This window comes from Oncorhynchus kisutch, linkage group LG7 (genome assembly GCF_002021735.2).
Source record: "Oncorhynchus kisutch isolate 150728-3 linkage group LG7, Okis_V2, whole genome shotgun sequence".
NCBI lineage: Eukaryota > Metazoa > Chordata > Actinopteri > Salmoniformes > Salmonidae > Oncorhynchus > Oncorhynchus kisutch.
In genome coordinates this window covers 17,090,327-17,113,437 of record NC_034180.2, presented here as the reverse complement: position 1 = coordinate 17,113,437, position 23,111 = coordinate 17,090,327, and the positions used below count along the sequence as shown (strand labels likewise).

The window sequence follows — 23,111 nt, the reverse complement described above, 5'->3', positions numbered from 1 at the left end:
ATTGCAGTTAGCCTCACCCCCTCTACATGGCTGTCACTATCTGGCCATCCTAGAGAGGACAGAAGTATAGCGCCATAAATCTGTGGCTAACCAGTCACCCATACCCTAACCGTTACCCTAAAACCAGCCTACTCTAAATTAAGACCAAATAGTTTAGAAGAAATGTATTCAACATCTGTGACGATATGTCCTCCCCACCCCCCATATGTAGTAGGACTCCATTTTGACATCGCAAAAAACTGGCACCAATGTCAACTATAACACTTTTTTTGTATTGCACCTTTTCTTATACATAATACTAAAATGTGCAAATGAGGCAATATCATTAAATATGCACCTATTTTCCTATGCCGCAAATCCATTTTTCGGGACACTGGATTAAGTCAGCCTAAATATTTTATTTTGTTAAGCCACTTCAGGACAGACTTACTCTGAGCAGATTGTGGATAAATACGTTTTTTTTTATTTTTTTTACATCTTTCTATGTGTAAAATGCTAAAGTACGTAACATTGTACAGAAATTTGTTGGTGGGTGGGTCTGCAAATATTTGGATGTGCCCTCCCAGGCCCACCCATGCCTACGCCCCTGTATAGATATCTGAGAATATGTCCATGGATAAACCATACATAATTTGGTGAACGTAGATGCTTCTGAAGATGAGGAAAATGAGTTGGGGTGTGGAAAGAGTCTGACTTTCTGGAAGTGGCTGTTAAAGATAAATACACTGAATTTAGACTACCAAACGCAAAACACCTATTAGGACCCAATCACCATCTCTTCAAAGTAAGTTACTACATATGGTAAAGTTTGTTATATTCTTTATGAAATGGGCTTTTAAATTATGTGTAATTCAATGTAGTGAGCTTTGAAATTATGGATGTATGTCCATTTTAAAGTGGTTAAAATCATTTTTGACTGTAGTATGATAAACTAAAGAAAATGTCAATTTTCATAAAGATTTTGACATTTGTATGTTTACTTTTTGAAAATACTAATATTAATTGACCAAAATACCAAACAAATCTAAAGATGTATAGGTAGCTGCAAAACTGTCATTTCAGTCTGTGGTGTCTGGCCTTAAAATGTCTGCCCTGAAACAGTCATAGTGGAGCCTCCATTTGCTGCTCCACACTCCCAGCGGCCCAGAGGACTACAGTCACGTACTCTAAATGACAAACTGTCTCGCTGTTTAAAACGACAAGAGAGAGAGTGATAAAAGAGAAAGAGAAAACACTGTTAATTCACATGCATGTACAGTCTGTTGGTAGAAAAAGACTAAGACACTGCTGTGATTCCTTCAGTAGAAAGAAAGCTAAGAGGTCCGGTTCTGATTAACAGTCAGGGGAAAGGTTCACTCTTAGAACCCCATAGAACCCATTCACACATATGCACACCCACACATTCTCTGATTAAAGGCATATAGACATCCTCATTAATATTCCTCATACATTGGCAACGTAATAAATAGGATACATATGTCTGAAATGACACCCTATTCTTTTGACCCAGTGAGGTTGTGGCCAAAGGTAGTGCACTAGGGTTAGGATGTCAATTCAGATTTGCCCTGACCTTAAATGTACTCCCCGAATGTAACTCTTCCATTCAGATCCATAAAGATATGTTCCTAGTTCATAATTCATGTTGTGATTCTGTTGTAGTTAATAATCAAACCGCTTCATAATCATAGTCATGTAGTCATATAGACTGTCATCGGGGCAGCTGTTGATAAATGATGTCATACACCCTGTGCTGAAAGATGGCTGCCATTTCTTGTTGTAACCAGGTGGGTGTGGCTTGTGCTGAAGCTGGGTCAGGGGTCAGAGGTGAACGTTTGTGACCTCTACTTGAGGTATTCTATAATAGCCACGTCACCTCTCCTAGGCTCTCCCCCTAGTCCATTCTGAAAAATACTTCCATTTTTGGTCATATACGGGAACACCGGCTCCCTCTCCCGTTCATCTGTGAAGTTGACGGGCAGTATCCTCTTGGGTGGGGTAAGCTCGGGGGTGGAGTTTAAGCCCAGATCGGTCGACAGTTTGCGTTTGATTGATGCGGCCCGCTGGAACTTGTCGTAGACCTCGACACTGAGGCGACGTCTGGTCTCCTTGAACTCTGCCGAGACATTAGCCGTCCACTCTGCTGCGTGAGCCCTGATCTCCCCTACCTAGAGACAGAAAGAAAGAGGATGGAGAGAGGAGGAGAGGAGGGAGACAGGTGAGGTAGAGGGGGGAGAAGAGAGGGAGAGAGAGACGAGGGGGAGGGAGAGATTCTGTGAAAGACTGCTGTTCTCGACGTATCCTGGAAGTCACCTCAATTACATGTGTGTTCAATTACAGCAGCCTGGCCACACACACCATGGCATTATCAACATGTGTGATATCTTTAGTGGTTTAGAGGTTGTCAAACAGAGAGTTATTGGGATGATAAAGTATTGATATAAAGATGCTCTGGGCGAACAAGACTTGAAAAAGAGAGCTGTGTAAGTGCAGAAGGTTCGAGCTCTGACAAATGCAAGTTATTCTATTCTACACACATATACACATACATAGACACACACTCTCTCTCTTTCTCTCTCTGTCACTCTCACTCTCTGTATACTGGTTGGAGAGTGTCACTGGAAAGTCTCACAGTAATGTTCATCAGAGGATATAGGTAGTTGATTTGATTTAGGAACGTTGTATTGAATTGGAAAACATTCTCATCAAAAGAAAGAGGTAAGCCAGGGGAGAGAAGTCTGCAGAGGGTCGGAGCTCTGACAGGTCAGAGCTCTGACAAAATGTGTGGGTTTGGGTGGTAGCTACCAAAGTCTGGAACAAACACATTAAATAGAGTTCCTTTGTGATAGACCGAGGAATATCACCTGTTTCATTACTGTTGTGTGTCATTACTGGTACCATGCACACACACACATGCACAAATAGGGCTGTTGGGATGACGGTATTACTGTCACACCAGCGGTCACAAGTCATGAACGCAGTCAAATTCCACGTGACCATTTAGTCACGGTAATTAGGCTTCTCCAAGCTCTGATGCTGCTCCTGGTCATTAGTAGCCTACCAAACGTGCTAACTGCCTGGTACTCAGCACTCTATTGTCCCTCTAATCACTCTGACATCAATGCAAATGTGATCGAAAATCAAATCCATCACTTCATGAGAGCCCATGAGCTAATGTTGCGCAACATTTCTATAGGCTATGCAATTGCACGAGGAAACAGAATGATGGCCTCTACTAAAAAGAGGATCCCATCAGCTTTCTATAGACTGGGCCTACTATATATTTTTCTCAACTTTCCTAATATTAAGCACATTGCTTATATTTTACAACAGGAGTATAACCTACCTGGCTGGCAAGAAAATAAACCACAGGAAAAGCTTCCTCCATTAACTATTTAAGTGAATAGATGACATGTATTTTTTTCCTGCAGCCCCTGTTTTGGTGCATGATAATGGTCCATTTGAAATCAAAACAAATTTCACACATATATTATTTAGTATATGTAAAGACAATATTAAATCAAGAATAGTCTGATCGGTAACAATATTACCGATCGAATCATAGTCGCACACCTCATGTAGGCTAGCCCATAGGCTTATATGTTTTGATAAGGTTTGTATCACAACTAAAGTGGCCAAAGAACTTCTTAAAATTAAGCACATTAATCTGCTTTACAAGGGGTGTAGACCCTAACTGGCATACATAAGCAGCATGTGAGTTTCATGTTTGGGGAAGATAATTATCACCATAAAAATTTACCTTTATAATAAAAGCATTACATGCAAAATCGCATTTGCTGTCACTTTTGATAATGGTGTTTTCCTGCTAATGGAACATTTGGGCTTATAGCCTACTACCATGAGTGCATTGCTGTGGAAGAAATAGCCTCACAGTTTATCAACATTTTAAGCTAAACGTTCTGATCTGTTTCGTCAGCCACATTGCTTAAAAACGTTTTTTGATGCTAGTGGTTGTATTAATTAGGGAACTATCGCATCCCACAACTGTCCCAGACTATGTTTGGAATATTTATTTCTCGCACAGAATAAAATAGGTTGACTTTGCACTATGCGGGATATTAGATTGACATAGGCTAATGATTTTGCTGTTCATTAGGCCTACTCATCTTGTTGGCTGATGAAAAGTAAATGTGGATAGTTCTTTCAATATCTTCAATATGCACCACGGAATTGGATAAGGGAGCACCCAGTTGCATCCCCTATGTGTATGTCTTCACTTGTAGCCTGTGAGAAAGACCCGATCACGTGATGGAGCATAATGTGTACTATTGCGCAGAAGAGGATGGCTTACGTTTTACATGCTCCTAACCAATTGTGCTATTTTGTTAGTTTTTTGCGTTGTTTGTAACTTCGTTTTTAACTTATTTTGTACAGAAAGTTGCTGCTACTGTCTCTTATGACCAAAAATAACTTCCGGACATCAGAACAGCGAGTACTCACCTCGAACTGGAAGAAGATTTTTCCTTTAATGAGTTTTACGAGAGGGATTTACTGCTTTCCCAGGAACAGGCCCAAATCCCTGTCATTTGCGTGAAGAAAAGACGAGGAAAGAGGAAAAGGGAGTGCAGGTCGGGCTGCATTCTGAGAATCCGTAGGCGAATGATTAAACTCCCACTGCCGTCAATTCTACTGGCTAACATGCAATCATTGGAAAATAAAATTGATGACCTATGATTACGATTATCCTACCAACGGGACATTAAAACTGTACTATCTTATGTTTCACCAAGTTGTAGATGAACGGCGACACAGATAATGTAGAGCTGGCGGAATTTTCCATGTACCGGCAGAACAGAGAAGAAGCTACGTCTGATAAGACAAGGGGTGGGGGTGTATGTCTATTGGTCAAAACAGCTGGTGAGCGATGTCTAATATTAAAGAAGTCTCGAGGTATTAATCGCTTGAGGTTGCGTACTTTATGATAAACTGTACACCATAATATCTACCAAGAGAGTTCTCATCTATATTATTCATAGCCTTCTATTTATCACCACAGACCGATGCTGGCACTATTTTATTTGACCTTTATTTAACTAGGCAAGTCAGTTAAGAACAAATTCTTATTTTCAATGACGGCCTAGGAACAGTGGCCTGTTCAGGGGCAGAACGACAGATTTGTACTTTGTCAGCTCAGGGGTTTGAACTTGAAACCTTCCGGTTGCTAGTCCAACTCTCTAACCACTAGGCTAACCACCACTAAGACAGCACTCAACCAACTCTATGAGGCCATAAGCAAACAAGAAAAAGCTCATCCAGAATCGGCGCTCGTAGTGGCCGGGGACTTTAATGCAGGCAAACTTAAATCAGTTTTACCAAATTTTTACCATCATGTCATATGTGCAACCGGAGGAAGAAAAACTCTAGACCACCTTTACTCCACACACAGAGATGCATACAAAGCTCTGCCCCGCCCTCCATTTGGCAAATCTGACCATAATTCTATCTTCCTGATTCCTGCTTACAAGCAAAATCGAAAGCAGGAAGTACCAGTGACTCACTCAATACGAAAGTGGTCAGATGACGCGGATGCTATGTTACAGGACTGTTTTGCTAGCACAGACTGGAATATGTTCCAGGATAAATCCAATGGCATTGAGGAGTATACCACCTCAGTCATCGGCCTCTTCAATAAGTGCATTGACGAAGTCGTCCCCTCAGTGACCGTACATACATATCCGACCAGAAGCCATGAATTACAGGCAACATCCGCATCGAGCTAAAGGCTAGAGCTGCCGCTTTCAAGGAGCGGGACACTAATCCGGACGCTTATAATAAATCCCGCTACACCCTCAGACGAACCATCAAACAAGCAAATCAAATATTAAGATTGAATCCTACTACACCGGCTCTGATGCTCGACAAATGTGGCAGGAATTGAAAACTATTACAGACTACAAAGGGAAACCCAGACACGAGCTGCCCAGTGACGCGAGTCTACCAGACGAGCTAAATGCCTTTTATGCTCACTTCGAGGCAAGCAACACAGAAGCATGCACGAGAGCTGATCTGGATGACCATGTCATAAAGCTCTCAGTAGCCGGTGTGAGCAAGACCTTTAAACAAGTCAACATTCATAAAGCCGCTGGGCCAGACGGATTACCAGGACGTTTACTCAAAGCATGCGTGGACCAACTGGCAAGTGTCTTCACTGACATTTTCATCCTCTCCCTGACCGAGTCTGTCAAACATACGTGTTTCAAGCAGACCACCATAGTCCCTGTGTCCAAGGAAGCAAAGGTAACCTGCCTAAATGATTACCCCCCAGTAGCACTCACGTCGGTAGCCATGGTGTTTTGAAAGGCTGGTCATGGCTCACATCAACAGCATCCTCCCTGATACCCTAGACCCACTCCAATTCACATACCGCCCCAACAGATCCACAGATGACACAATTTCAAACGCACTCCACACTGCCCTTTCCCAACTGGACAAAAGGAACATGACAAAAGGAATGTGAGAATGCTGTTCATTGACTACAGGTGGTAGTCAATGAACCCCCAGGTGGTAAGGGTAGGCAACAACACATCTGCCACGCTGATCCTCAACACTTGGGCCCCTCAGGAGTGTGTACTTAGTCCCCTCCTGTACTCCCTGTTCACCCACGACTGCAAGGCCAAACACGACTCCTCATTAAGTTTGCTGTTGACACAACAGTGGTAGGCCTGATCACCAACAACGATGAGGCAGGCTATAGGGAGGAGGTCAGAGAACTGGCAGTGTGGTGCTAGGACAACAACCTCTCCCTCAATGTGAGCAAGACAAAGGAGCTGATCGTGGACTATAGGAAAAGGCGGGCCGAGCAGGCCCCCATTAACATCGACGGGCTGTAGTGGAGCGGGTCGAGAGTTCCAAGTTCCTTGGTGTTCACATCACCAACAAACTATCATGGTCCAAACACACCAAGACTGTCATGAAGAGGGCACGACCAAAGCTGAAAAGATTTGGCATGGTCCTCAGATCCTCAAACAGTTCTACAGCTGCACCATCGAGAGCATCCTGACCAGTTGCAACTGCTCGGAATCTGCTGTTATGGCAACTGCTCTGCATCTGGCTGTAAGGCGCTACAGAGGGTAATGCGTACGGCCCAGTACAACACTGGGGCCAATCTTCCTGCCATCCAGGACCTATATAATAGGCGGTGTCAGAGAAAAACCCATAAAATTGTCAGAGATTCCAGTCACCCAAATCATAGACTGTTTTCTATGCTACCGCATGGCAAGCGGTACCGGAGCGCCAAGTCTAGGACTTAAAGGCTCCTTAACAGCTTCTACCCCCAAGCCATAAGACTGCTGAACAATTAATCAAATGGCCACCGGACTATTTACATTGACCCCTCCCCCACCATTTGTTTGTACACTGCTGCTACTCGCTGTTTATTATCTATGCATCGTCACTTCATCCATACCTACATGTACAAATTACCTCAACTAACCTGTAGCCCTGCACACTGACTCGGTACTGGTACCCCCTGTATATGGCCTCATCATTGTTATGTTATTGTGTTAATTTTATAATTTTTTACTTTAGTTTATCTGGTAAATATTTTCTTAACTCTTCTTGAACTGCACTGTTGGTTAAGGGCTTGTAAGTAAGCATTTCATGGGAAGGTCTACCCTTGTTGTATTCGGCGCATGTGACAAATAAAGTTTGATTTGATTTGTGAGTGAGAGATGATTCAGAGCGCGCAGCACTCAGGGGGAAGGGCACAACGCAGCACTCAGGGGGAAGGGCACAACGCAGCACTCAGGGGGAAGGGCACAACGCAGCACTCAGGGGGAAGGGCACAACGCAGCACTCAGGGGGAAGGGCACAACGCAGCACTCAGGGGGAAGGGCACAACGCAGCACTCAGGGGGAAGGGCACAACGCAGCACTCAGGGGGAAGGGCACAACGCAGCACTCAGGGGGAAGGGCACAACGCAGCACTCAGGGGGAAGGGCACAACGCAGCACTCAGGGGGAAGGGCACAACGCAGCACTCAGGGGGAAGGGCACAACGCAGCACTCAGGGGGAAGGGCACAACAGCCACTGGCCGCAAAAGGCATGGATTTTTTTAGGGTGCATTACGGCCACACACAGGGGATGCCACCATGAAATTATAGACATTATTAAGTATTTGTCAAATTGTGAATGAGTGACTGATGTAGTGTGTGCAGCCTGTGCAAAAAAAAAAACAGAGCTCATGCCTTTCAAGCAACTTTTTTCAAATCATCATCAGAGTCGCATCATGCAGCCTTACAATGTATTAAATATCAAAACATATAGCACAACATTTGTAGAACAACTAAAGTTACATTAATAACTCTAAATTAAGCATATAGGAATACCTATTTATTTGTTAACCGCTCAACACCGAATAGCCACATGTGCGCACTACCTCAAATCATTTGGATAAAATATCCTTTCTATTTTATTCAGCTTTGTTCAGTTGTATTCTTCATACTATAAATAATACCACGGAATTCTAAATTCTGTCTGCTAAATGAACTAGTGTAGCCCACAGGCATAGCCAGATCAGGACCTAACATAAGGACAACTCAGAATATGCGATTATGTTCTTCTGAAATAGACTACATTTTCTTCATTTCATGCTTCTTTAGTCCTGTCTAAAATAAATAATGGATTTATTGTGAAGGTGAAGGCTATATTACATGGATTTAGACTTTTTAAAATATAGATGTTCCAAAGGTCTATATCAGTGGCTTGTATTCTATGTGTGGAAGCCAGGAGATGCTAAATGTTTTTATGTTAATTAAGTGTCAATTACCGTGAGACCAACAGTTATTTGCTTGACAATCACCGGCTGACAAAATGTTGTGACTGCCACAGCCCTATGCACGAACATACAGCCATGTACACACACACACACAAACACACATGTCTGACCATCATAGACGGAAGCATGATGTCACTTTTGGAGTGATGACGCTGCGTAAAATAGCAGGATGTCAGCGTGATAACTCTGAGGGGGCAGTAAGGATTCTCTTTCTCTCTCTCCTCTTTCTTTCTCTCTCTCTTTCTGTATAATGTGTTACTGTACACTCTGTTGAGCTGGAGAGTGTCACTGGAGAGTCTCACAGTAATGTCTATCAGAGGATATACTGTAGGTAGTTGATTTAATTAGGGACAGTGATGAGGTAGCCATGACTGCGACTTCAAAATCAGAGTCAGCTCGTTCCCGAATAGGACAATTCCTCTTGGTTTAACGGTCAAGACGTTGGTTTCTCCCGTGGGGCCGAGACCCGGGTTCAGATCCTTTTCTGTGTTGCATCTGCATTGCTTGCTCTTTGGGGTTTTAGGCTGGGCAACTTTAAAGCATTTTCTGAAAGCTGCGAATCTAAAAAGGGCTTTTTAAAATACACTTGATTGATGTGTTTGTATGTGTGAGAGAGAGAGAGAGAGAGAGATACCTCCTCTTTGGTCTTCTTAGAGATGACTCTGAACCAGTCTCCTATCATGCTGAGAACAGCAGCGAAGTACGCCAGCCCCACCAGGATCCAGAACCACACCACAGGCTTGTAGTAGTCCAGATACTCAATCTCTGAACCACCTGGAGAGGACACACACACACAGTAACACACAGACACAAACACACAACCCCTTCATTTCTCTCTTTATCTCTCCATCCAACCAGGTCCTTGGTCTAGTTCTGACTTTGCAGTAAATTCTATCTCTGTTCTGTCTCCGTCCCCACTTCCCTGAGTTTAAGGAGAAAGTGTGACAGAGACAAGACACTTTTCTCACTGATAGCTGCGGTTAAATCATTCCTTCTATACTGTCTCTCCCTTCTCACTGTAGCTCACTTCATGTATGCTGACTGCTGCAGCCTTTAACTGGTCTCTAAAAGAGATTCATATCTTCATGAAACAAATCTGTATAAATAAAGGTTTACTAAAAAAGTGTGTGTATGCGCGTGCGTGCGTACATGTACTTAAGCATACACATTTCAAGTTAGGACTTGAATGACTATCTTCGTGATGATTTACCTGCGACAAAGTCCCCAAAACCAATGGTTGTCAAGGTGATAACGACAAAGTAAAGGGACTCCAGAGCGCTCCAGCCCTCAATGTGTTTAAAGATGGCCGCCGGCAGCGCCACGAAGAGCAGACAGCCGAACAGGATGAAGAGAACGGTGGAGATGACACGGATCTTAGTCTGACTAACATCCCACTGCTACAGCGGGAGGCCGGGAGAAAGGGAAAGAGAGATCTTTATTAATCAACAGTATTTAACCCTAATTTCACCAGCTAAATTGCAAGGATATTATAGTTTTGTGTTTATCTGAAATTCTGTTTAGTTTCAGTTAGTTTTCAGATCCACTAGTTTTTATTTTGTTTGAAGTTTAGTTTGTTCTATTATTTAGTTTCAGTTTTAGTTATAGTTATAGTGTTAGGGACAGAAAGAAGCCTATGCGGAGGAGGCTAGGAGACAACTATGTGTTGTACTGTATAAGTTTGGTGTTTTTGTGAATGTCAATTCTTGCCATTGTGAGGCACTAATGCATAACGTGATGGGTCAGGTTTAAAGGTAGACTCAGCGAGATGATGTAGATGCATGAAGTAAACAGTAGTATTGGGTCAATTTCTGCAACAACCAGGAGCGTTGAAACTTCTCCACTGTTTTGGTGCCGTAGCTACCACCTTGTAGTAGTGTGAAGCGCACCCGTGCACATGCGCAAAACTATATGTGACTCTATGCTTGTGGCAACATCATCTCGCTGAGTCTACTTTTAAATTATAAAGTAAATCTCAATGTGACCTGCCAGATTCCGAAGCACGAAAATCCCATTGGAAAAAAAGCTTGGAAACTCCATTGAAAGCTCCATTAGATTCCCCCCCCCCAAAAAATGTTTATGCTTTCATAGTTTCAGTCAGATTTTTAAATTACTTTATTTCCGTTTACAAAATGTTTTTTTTATGATTACTTTTAGTTAAGTGTTTTTTTTACTATAATAACCTTGGTAAGTTGACTGAGACCACATTGGTAAGTTGACTGAGACCACTTATATACAGCAACGACTTGAGGAAGAGTTGCCAGGTTAGCCAACTGAAATCTAGGGATGATTAGGAGGTGGCCATGATGAACGGTATGAGGGGCAGATTGGACCATAGGAATTGAATAGCTACTGTATTCTCAATGCACTAGACCTCTCTTCCAATTATTCCTGGCAATACACTAGGGTGTTATTAACTGTAATGAATAGACATTCACAACCTTCATCTGGGATAGACTGACAGACAGGCCTCTACTCTTCTGGGATAAAGAAGTAATTAAGAGTGGCCTCACACATGTAAGGACACACACACACACACACACCTCCTCTACATGGACTCACCACGAACATCTTCTCGACCCTGGCGGTGGCCTTCCCAAAGATGGTTCCCAATTGGTCTCCTACTCCAGCCAGTAGGAAGCCAAACAGAGGGATCCCCAGCAGGGCATAAATTATACAGAAGATACGCCCTCCCTCCGTATGGGGGGAGATGTTCCCAAAACCTGGAGGGACAGAAGAAAAAAGGCCTCTTAAAAAAAGAACACTTTTCCATTTTAAAGCTAATTTCCTGCAATTATACAGATTTTGCTATGACGCTGAGAGAAAAGGCTGCAGTTTTAAAGTAACTGTCCAGTGAAAAAGTAACTTTAAAAAGTTCATATTCTGTTAACTCATACCCAAATAATATTGTTGACTATACTTGTATTTGTGGCCAAAGCATAAACTGGAGAAAAAACATCTCAAAAACCCCGCCTCAAACTTGTATCTCAAACAGACCGCTTCAGAAATGCTTGCTAATTCTTCATTGAGGATGATGTCATCCTCCTGAAGAGGATGAGCTGGCCAGTCAGCAGACTACTCGCATTAATATTTTTAATGTCCAGTAATCAGTGCCTTGCAAAAGTATTTATCCCCCTTGGCGTTTTTCCTATTTTGTTGCATTACAACCTGTAATTTAAATGGATTGTTATTTGGATTTCATGTAATGGACACACACAAAATAGTCAAATTTGGTGAAGTGAAATGTAAAAAATAACTTTAAGAAATCATTCAAATTAAAAACGGAAAAGTGGTGTGTGCATATGTATTCACCCCCTTTGCTATGTAGCCCCTAAATAAGATCTGGTGCAACCATTTACCTCCAGAAGTCACATAATTTGTTAAATAAAGTCTACCTGTGTACAATCTATGTGTCAAATGATCTGTCACATGATCTCAGTATATATACACCTGTTCTGAAAGGCCCCATAGCCTGCAACACCACTAAGCAAGGGGTACCACCAAGGAAACGGCACCATGAAGACCAAGGAGCTCTCCAAGTGTCACGCCTTGGTCATAGTGTTTTGTGTTTTCGTTATATATTTTGGTCAGGCCAGGGTGTGACATGTGTTTGGTTTCGTATTGGGGTTTTATAGGATTTGGGATTGCTATGTTTAGGGGTGTGTCTAGTTAGGCTTGGCTGCCTGAGGCGGTTCTCAATCTGGAGTCAGGTGATTCTCGTTGCCTCTGATTGGGAACCGTATTTAGGTAGCCTGAGTTTCACTTTGTATTTCGTGGGTGATTGTTCCTGTCTCTGTGTAGTGTTCACCAGATAGGCTGTAATAAGTTTCACGTTCCGTTTGTTGTTTTTGTATTTAATAGTTATTTCATGTATCGTTTATTTAATTAATATCATGAGTAACCACTACGCTGCATTTCGGTCCGACTCTCTTTCAACAAACGAAGAACGCCGTTACACCAAGCAGGTCAGGGGCAAAGTTGTGTAGAAGTACAGCTCATGGTTGGGTTCTTAAAAAATATCAGAAACTTTGAACATCCCATGGAGCACCATTAAATCCATTATTAAAAAATGGAAAGAATATGGCATCACAATAAACCTTCCAAGAGAGGGCCGCCCAACAAAATGAATGGACCAGGCAAGGAGGGCATTAATCAGACAGGCAACAAAGAGACCAAAGATAACACTGAAGGAGCTGCAAATCTCCACAGTGGAGATTGGAGTATCTGTCCATAGGACCACTTTACGCCATACACTCCACAAACCCAACACCTCTCATCACCTCAAGAACACCATCCCCACAGTGAAGCATGGTGGTGGCAGCATCATGCTGTGGGGATGTTTTTCAGGGACATTGAAACTGGTCAGAATTGAAGGAATGATCGATGGTGCTAAATACACGGAAATTCTTGAGGGAAACCTGTTTCAGTCTTCCAGAGATTTGAGACTGGGACAGAGGTTCACCTTCGAGCGGGATAATGACCCTAAGCATACTGCTAAAGCAACACTCGAGTGGTTTAACATTGTAATGTTGACTGTACTGAGAGGTTAAATTAGATTTCGTACACATCATACTACACACACAAGACACACACACAAACGCAGCACACACACACACATACACCCTTACCGATAGTAGTGATGACGGTCCCCGCGAAGAAGAAGGAGGAGCTTAGGTCCCAGAGACTGCTGTGATTGGTCAGAGTCCCAGCTGGGTTCACCCCTGAACGGATCGCTGACACCACTTGCTGTGGATGAGACACACACATAAGCCATGTCCGAATACCTGTACTTCTAAATAGTAGGTTGATTGGGTGTGAAAATGTAAAGTTTTTTAGACTGTGAAATTTCTAAAATTTAGTATGCCCGGATGTCATACTCATTTCGGGTTTAATCTAATAGAATTCGCTGCATGCGAGAAGAAGGGAATTATTTTATCAGACCTAAGTTTGTTTGACAACAGTTGGTAATAAGCTGAGGGGCACACTGTACCAAAATGAATGAATGGTGGGTAACAATGACATTGTGCATAAGATGATGCATTCTCAGTATGGGTGAGCCTAGTATGTTTAAGTGATAATGCCCGAGAGGCCCGTGTTTGGAGGATATATTGGCACGGTTTGCCAATATAACAACACCCGTGCCAATATATCCTCCAAATACCGGTATGGAGGCCATTATCACTTTTACACAACGGGTTACCAACATATTCAAATAATGATGGACATTTTCATTCTAAATGTTATTTGATTAATTAATTCATACTATTTCATCCTTCCACAAGATATTGTCTCGAAACAAATCTAGGGTTGCTACGGCTGGTCGTTCATTCTATTGGCTCGGTTGCGAGACGCGACACAGTCGTTTAGTATTTTTTCCTGTATCTATTTGGCCATCTATTCGTTCTTTACTATTCGGCCATCAGATTTGCCACCAATGCTCCTTATACGACACATCACTGCAGTCGATAATCCTCTCTAAACTGGTCATCTCTGTATACCCGTCGCAAGACCCACTGGTTGATGCTTATTTATAAAACCCTCTTAGACCTCACTCCCTCCTATCTGAGATATCTACTGCAGCCCTCATCCTCCACATACAACATCTGTTCTGCCAGTCAAATCCTGTTAAAGGTCCCCAAAGCACACACATCCCTGAGTCGCTCCTCTTTTCAGTTCGCTGCAGCTAGCAACTGGAACAAGCTGCAACAAACTCTCAAACTGGAGTTTTATCTGTCTCTTCTTTCAAAGACTCAATCATGGACACTCTTACTGACATTTGTGGCTGCTTTGTGTGATGTATTGTTGTCTCTACCTTCTTGACCTTTGTGCTGTTGAATGTGCCCAATAATGTTTGTACCATGTTATATTGCTACCATGTTGTTGTTATGTTGTGTTGCTGCCTTGCTATGTTGTTGTCTCTTTGTGTAGATTTGTTTTGTCTCTCTTGTTGTGATGTGTGTTTTGTCCTGTTTATATTGTATTTATTTATTTTAATCCCAGGCCCCGTCCCTGCAGGAAGCCTTTTGCCTTTAGGCCATCATTGTAAATAAGAATTTGTTCTTAACTGACTTGCCTAGTTAAACAAAGTTTACATTTAAAAAATACAAATCTATGGACATGAACCAGTTGTATGATCTAAATGTTCCATTGTCATACTGGCTTGCAACGTTCTTATCCCTTGCTTGCTAGCTCGCCAACTACGGCGATTTTACAGTCACGTCAAACAGTGCAGACAGAATAACAACAGTAGTTGCATTTGTTTAAGCTGTTTTCTAGTGACATTTATTTCGATACATCCATAACAATGAGCTAACGTGGCACGATTTCGCCTGTCATAGAAAATAGGCTTACTCGTTAGGACACTGATGTTCAGAGAAGCTAGCCAACAACACAGCTAACACAATAACTTAAACATGAAGCTGGATAGATCGCAAACTAGCTGCACTCCATTTAATTTGACCCCTTTTCACTTGACATCTCTTTGTATATATCCATAAATTCATGATTTCGACTGGCTGAGAAATGCTGCCTGCCTGCCTCTCTGCCTCTCTCTCTCTCTCTCCCTCCCTCCCTCCGAGTCACGTCACAACACAACACGTGTCACGACTTCGTCCTTTCCTTGTTCCGGCGGTGTTCGTCGGTCGACGTCACCGACCTTCGAGCCATCACTGATCCATTTTTCATTTTTAATTGGTTTTGTATGGTCTTCCTTCACACCTGGTTCCAATCCTATCAATTACATGTTGTGTATTTAACCCTCTGTTTAACCCCTCATGTCCTTGTCGGAGATTGTTTGATTGTATGTTTGTGTATTATGTGTTTTGTACCCACTTGCAAATGTTGGCGAGACAGACAGCAAGGTTTAAAAAAGAAATACAAGATAATGTCTAGATGCGTTTTATAGTGGAGATCAAGTTTATAACTTTCCTGCCTGGACTGATGAGGCAGTCAGATGGAACAGAGTAAATAGGCAATTTAACGTCACAGATTTAGCCAGTGGAAACTTGTGGAATAGACACCAGCTGGAATGCACTTATAACCAATCAGCATTCGAGGTTAGACCCACTCATTGTATAATGATATTTACTGCACACATTTGTATTAAACCGTAACATCTCAATAGTATGCAGTATGTTCAGTACACAGCATGTTGTTTTGTTAGTAGTAGGCAAGACAGATTTCGGACATGGCCATTCATACATACACACACACACACACACATTTGACTTCATTATTGTTTTCTGATTATTACTTCTTTAATTAATAGACCAATCTATACAAGAGGTTTTTAATAGCAGAATAAGAAAGTAAAACCAACACATTACTGTGTGTGTTCTGACGTTTCACTGGCTTTATAGACTGGTTGGTCGTTTAGCAATAAAACCGATGCATGCGCAACTATGGGGCAAAACAGAAAGGGTTGGGTTAGATTGTTGACAACATGTAAACTATATTTTATCTCCAATGTTTATTTAAAACATAAATACATTTGCACAATGAGCACTTGCTGTCTCTCAAAGACATCGTTACAGTTTTTTGGGTAGCTAGAGATTTTTTTTTGCCATATTAGCATTTATATGAAATCACCAGTAGTTCATATCTCATGCTGAGATCATTATGAGGGATGTTTTCTGGCGCAACACCAGCATCGACAGCAGAGATGCATTCTCAATGAGTCACTCTGGCTATAAACATGATCCTACATACACACACACATGCACACACAAGTCTGCTCAAAAGTGCAGAAGGTGTACAGAGAAAGCGGTGAAAGCGAGGGAGGAGAAAGCTCTGCTTTGAAGAGATAAGGGAGTCCGTCCATGTGCACATGCGCAAATAAACATAGTACCTTGACCAATTCCTCCAGATGGCTGTGGTTGACACAGGTGTGTGTGGAGAGGAACTCTAGTTTCTGATTCAGGATGGCCAGGCGCTGAGCACTGGAGCGAAAGAGAAAGAGAGAGAGGAGGAAGACAGGATGAGAAAGAGATAAGGGAGGGATCTAGGAGAGACCACGGTTGGTTATCTCACAGGTTAGTTGTCACAGTGTGTATTACTCCCAATCTAGAGTGTGCCATATGTAATAATTTTAAGATGAAAAAGTACGAATTATTTTAAAGAACTCAGCCACCTGGTCAATTCATGTTAGCTTGGCAAAATATAGTGTTTTTCATAGGTGAAAGTAAAAATACGTGTTTTCTTGGTACTTACTTTTGAAATGTTTGAATTACGTGAGTATAAATGAAGAATTATGTTTGTTGGAATCAGGAAAGGGAGAGTTAGATTCCAAACCTATTTCTGAGTTGCTACAGTAGGTCAATCCATTTGGTAACTAGCATCTTAATTAGCATTGGGGGATGAGGGGGTTGGGGATAGTTGTCACTATATTGGGCTCCTGAGTGGCGCAGCGGTCTAAGGGACTTCATCTCAGTGCTAGAGGTGTCACTACAGACCCGGGTTCGATTCCAGGCTGTATCACAACCGGCCGTGGTTGAGAGTCCCATAGGGCGGCACACAACTTGCCCAGCGTCGTTAGGGTTTGGCTGGGATAGGCCATCATTGTAAATAAGCATTTTTCTTAACTGACTTGCCTAGTTAAATAAAGGTGAAATAAATAAGTAAAAATCAACTCCATTATAACCATATTGTTTGGGGACATTGCCACTGCCAGTATACAATAAATCCCATGCTCTTTTCTGCTGTTGCTATAAAGACCTCCCTTCAGTAAACACGAACACCTTAGGCTGACCTATCAAAATGTGTTGGGAGTATGTAGTGTGGAGAGTGTTTGCGCATTGGAAGGACTTCGCAGAGACTTCAGAATATAATGTTGATGCCTGGCCACATCTGTGAGACGTCTTGCCAATTAACGATGTCTAAACTGCAATCTTCCCGATGCATCATGTATACATCTGTTGGGAAGAGGTATCTTTGCTATCTGGGTTTGTTGCCTCACACACACATTTTTCAGTCACACACCCGCACATGTACACAGGCATGTGCAAACACACGCATACACACACAAATCTACTCAAAATGTCATATGTTGCTCTCACGGTATATAATGCTGAATTTTGTTAGCAATATTGTTTTACCAAAGAAAGGCTTGGCTATTTCTATGACTCTGTTTGCTATATTGCTTAACTTTCTGTTACAAAAGGAATAAGCTACAAACATTGTGACAACCAACTCTATACTGTGTGACAACCAACCCTGCGATGGGGCTAGTTGTCACAAGTGGACAGAATGTGTTTTAATGACTTATAACTCCATGTTGAAATAAGATGTGAGGATAAAAAGGGTCCCTATTTCAACCCAACACGTTGGTCTTTGTATTACTGTTGAAAAGAGTCTTCCAATATATACTGGTGCTGAAAAATACACACGAGAGTAAAACGTGTGACAACCAACCCCGGTCTCCCCTACCTCTCGTGGGGTTGTTCCAGGGCCCTGAACACGGCAGCTCCCACCACCAGGTAGAGAACCACCAGGAGGAAAATGGCCAACACCGTCTTCCACTTCATCACCGTGGCGATGGCCTGACACTCCTCTCTAGGGCTCAGCGTGATTGACTTGGCGGAGAAGGAAAGGCAGGGCTTGCTGTTGTGAGTGGCGGATTTTGGATCCAGTAGGTTAGGTGCTGCCACTGTTTGAGGTTGGGGGTGTGGTGGGAGGTCAGGGAGCAGAGATTATTAGTTGATTGGTTCATTGATAGTGTATTTTTTAAAGTATGTTCTTTCATTTCCTGTTAAAAACTCAGATAGTTCATACTTTAAGTCTCATTGATATCACATCATCATACACATGCCTTAAGGGAGAGCACAAATTGGGCAGAGCCATGTGGCTGGTGAGTGATTTTTGTGTGTGCATTTTCCTTATGTTATGCTTTGGTGCTGTGTACAGTAGATCTAACAGCAGAATGAAAACACATTTGTTGGTAATGTTAGAAATGTATCAATAAATAATGTTGTGTGAGACATGGTCGGTGAGCAGCAGGGCTCTTAAACTGCTGTGGCAACGTAAATCACACACACACACATCTACTATTCTGCTGCTTTCACCCATTTACTGGGAGTATGTGTCTGTGTGTGTGTGTGTGTGTGTGTGTGTGTGTGCATGCGTGTATCCACGTGGGATTAGGAAAAGGGCTGTTTTAAAACAAATCAGGTAGAGGAGAGTGTGTGTGTGAGAGTAGTCATAAAGAAGCAGCAGCTGAATGTTGATTATTGTGAGAATAAGGATGCTGTAGGCTGCTGTAGTGGACAGTGTGTGTGTGTGTGTGTGTGTGTGTGTGTGTGTGTGTGTGTGTGTGTGTGTGTGTGTGTGTGTGTGTGTGTGTGTGTGTGTGTGTGTGTGTGTGTGTGTGTGTGTGTGTGTGTGTGTGTGTGCGTGGTTTGGCCCGGTCCTCAGACGCCTTGGTTTGTGAAGGGTAAAAAAAAGTTGTGCAAGACTTGCAAGAAGAATGGAGCAATAGTTTCTCTCTTTCTCTCTCTTCTTAACAAACCCTTCCTCCTGGGAGCTAACTTGTAACAAATAAAGAAGTACAGTCACATTTAACATGCTAAATCCATTAGCACAAATAAAAATGATATAGAAAAGGATAATTTTCTAATGAAAAAGGTTTCTATTGTGAAGTGATGAGCGCAAAAACTAGTAATAATTGGTAAAGGTTATATTGGGCACAATTTTCAAAGACAATTTAGGTAGTATTATAAACGCAATCCGGGATACTTGGGATGTCCCTACCCTAAATCCTAACCTTAACCCTTACCGTTACCCAACCATTAACCATAACCATAGCCCTTGCCTTACTTACCTAACCCTAACCTTACCTTGATAATTACATTTAAACTTCAATGGGTAGGGATGTCCCAAGGATCCGGGGATAGCACGGACCTATTATAAACTTTGAAACAACTGTTTTTTAGTAGGCTACAGAACTAGAGAAGGGCTGTTTCTCTGAACCTCGGGCAGTAGGCTCAAGCAAGCCTGTTTCTCTCCCCAGTCAGTGGCAGCCAGCCTGTCTCACAGACGGACCAGCAGCAGCAACCTATCCTCCTTACTTATGTTTAGAAAACAAATGTGAAGGCCAACATTGTGGGGGGGAAAGCACTCATCATGTTTATGCAACCGAATATTCACACTAAGAATAGTTCCAGAACCATCTTTATATTTGATTTACAAAATAAATTTGATGTTCCCCCCATGATGAAAGGAGGCCATCACTGAAAAAGTTTGGGATGGGCATGATTCAGCCTATTTATTTGCAGCCACTACGCTGAATCACTAGGGCTATAGGTGATCATACGTATTGCTAAATAACACACCAGCCTGATAATATGGACCAATATGTTGTTAGGCTCATTTCTGGAGGGAAAAATTATATTTGAATGGTCACCATCATTTTATTTTCATTCATTTTGGAGTAGAAAAGTCACCAGGGCTGCGTTCAGTACAAAAAAAACGCAACACAACGTTCAGTTAAACAGAAACAGTGCTATTCTGAACAACAAGTTTAAAAACAGGGAGCGGTAGGATTGTGCTTTCAAAATACACCCCTGCCCTTCAAATACATCACTCATTGCAAGCCACACCCGTCACACACACCAAACAGAGAAAACTTAGGCTATCTCAAAGTTTGTTCAAGAACGTTGAATAACTTTTTGTGGAAAAGTGTAATTCAGTACAAGCCATTACGCAACGTAGCAAGCGTTCAATCGAACTGAATGCACCCGAGAACTGAATTTCTCACAGTCGTTCTATAAACAAATTGCCAAGCTCAATTACTTTCTGAACTGTTATTTAGACCAACAGTTTAAAGTAATACACACATTATTGGTATTTCAGTTGTGGTTGGGATACATTGACCAAATGATCCGGAATATGTTGGAAATATTTTCCCTTCAAAATCTCACCGGGTGCATCCCCGGACCCTCCTAGAGGGAACCCATTGACCTAGGACATATCCAGGCGATCCAATCTCAACCACATACAGACAATGCTTATTATTGTTTAAATTATATTCTAAATGTGCAGAATAAGCGAGTTAATACATGTTTGCACAGATTGAGGGCTGGGGATAAAATATGCCCGTAAACAGTGCGCTCCACCTGTCCTTAGGCATACGCACGGGATAAGGCGGTGCTGCTTGAGTACAATTCAGAAAGAAAGACAGAACTACTAATCATTTTAGACTTTTTTAGGTATGTGTAAAAATTGTATACCAATTGTCTAAATGCACAAGGGAACTCACAATCCCACCATAAAACTCCAGAACCCAACAAAACTCAAAAAGTGCAAAACATTATTTGCAGAACTTTACAAACAAAACATCATCACTAATAGTATTATCTACGGAACAGTAAGTTTGTGCAGTGACTACTTTTCACTAAACTCTGGTCTAACTTTGTCTCACCACAGTGAACCAGCTGCCAGTTCTGTCGTCCGGAGGGGAATCTGCATCATCAGATTGAACAATAATAGGCTACAATCGTTCAGCACTTTCATTCAATAGCCTATACGGTCTACACCGGCCAGTTGCCGGTCCTCTCTCTATAAGAGATTGGATCATCACCCAGTCTTTATTCTCTCACACAAGCACGTACACGTAATTTACACGCGCGCACATACACACACACCAGTCTGGTAAACATTAAAAGACCTGAACGCGAGCCACTTACTTCTTCGCTAGCCGATGCCCTCTGCTCTCCGCTTCTCACCAGACGTTCTCTCCGTGATTAGTTGAACGTTATATCTCCTTTTACCGTTTTCTCCAATTCCCTTTCTTTGCCCCGTCGGTGCTCACGGGCAGATCCGTGCAGGCGGACGTTTCCACATGGCACCAGAGCCGAGCCCTCTCTCTTTCTCTCTCTCGCGGTTTGACCGGTCGTTTCACTTTCGCATTAAGAGACCTGGGACAGAGTAAACAGAGAAGACCCACTGGGCACAAACTGGTTGAATCAACGTTGTTCCCACGTCATTTCCATGAAATTACTTTTAACCAACGTGAAATAGATGTTGAATTGACGTCTGTGCTCAGTGGGAAGGGACGAAAGGCGGCAACAGGGGGAAAGGAGGAGAGAGGGGGACAGGTAGGAGAGGAGAGGAGAGGAGAGGGGAGGAAAGGGATAGGCATGGGGCTCTCTGGGTTGATAGTGGGGTCAAATTGCTTCCAGCAAATTCAGGAAAGTGCTGTTGGACACCAACAGCATTGTGCTACTGCACTGTTAAAATGAAGTCCTTTGTAACACCAAAACGAATGGCATCTGAGCTGCCACCAACGCAAAGGAGTCAAAACCTTAACTTTCCTTGAGTATTGAAACACGTCATCCTGAGATGTTTTTAAACCTGACACAGTGTGTTGTAACACCACTTAATGAAGTGTTGTGCAACACCTGGCCAGGGACTGGGAGTACTACCAGAAGGGATTGAAAACATTATTTGGGTGTTTCAAGTACTGTTTAGTGCATAATTAGATCACTTCTTCTGGAGCATTTTTGTGCAATCCACCAACAGTAACTGGCAGTTTTACAGCAAGCATTGAGGAAATGTGGGAATGGGCCTTCTCATCATTAAATATTATTTTGCCTGGTTGGTTTTGATATCCGTTTATCATGATCCATTAGACCTACACCTCATGGCACAACAAGCTGATTGATACTAATATTGAAAGAATACTTTTCTTTCTTCAAACATGCATACAACATTGTGTAAAATAATCATAAAGTCAACAAAATGTTGAATTACCCACAATCCCCACGTGACAAGATAGGAAGTGCAAGGAAATTAAAACCAGACTTCTAGTTCATTCACTTTATTTTCTCTATCTTTGGTTGTCCTCTTATTTTAAAAGAGGACAACCAAAAATATTTAAGTTGGATTTATTCTCCCATGAATGGCAAAATAAAATTAACCAATCATTGAAACAACTTGCAGAAATGCTGGTTGATTTTTTTGAGTAAATTTCAATTCACCCAATATTTTTTTTTACGGTGTGGCTGTGTGGTTGTGTGTAAAATTCCAATGTAATGTATCATCTTATTGCCCCAGAACTTGGGAGTCCAATCCAACACCTGTCCCATTTTCACTGTTTCTAATCCGCCTAAATATAGCAATGCAAAAATTAAGGTAAAATTCCACAATTTTTTAAAATCCATAGGCCCTTATCCTAAGTCAATATTTAGGCTATTAACCATGTGCATTTCTTAACCATTTGATTGTATGAGAGACACAGTCTGAAAAATATATATATTTTGTGTGTTTTGATGCTGCCTTTTACATGTACAACCAGAAAAAGTGTTTTCACAACACTCTCTTAAAAACAC

At 42.1% G+C, this 23,111-nt stretch overlaps 1 protein-coding gene across 1 annotated transcript; it reads right to left on the bottom strand.

The window, feature by feature from the left end:
* Window positions 1–465: 465 nt before the first annotated feature.
* On the bottom strand, window positions 466–21,887 carry LOC109894237 (potassium channel subfamily K member 2). The gene is made up of 8 exons (XM_020487554.2): window positions 21,468–21,887; window positions 18,214–18,433; window positions 16,637–16,727; window positions 13,419–13,536; window positions 11,353–11,513; window positions 10,004–10,190; window positions 9,428–9,567; window positions 466–2,165 (listed from the first exon to the last, which is right to left on the bottom strand). Coding segments are annotated over exons 1-8 (1,242 nt in total). The 5' UTR covers window positions 21,469–21,887; the 3' UTR covers window positions 466–1,841.
* Between the last annotated feature and the right edge of the window lie 1,224 nt (window positions 21,888–23,111).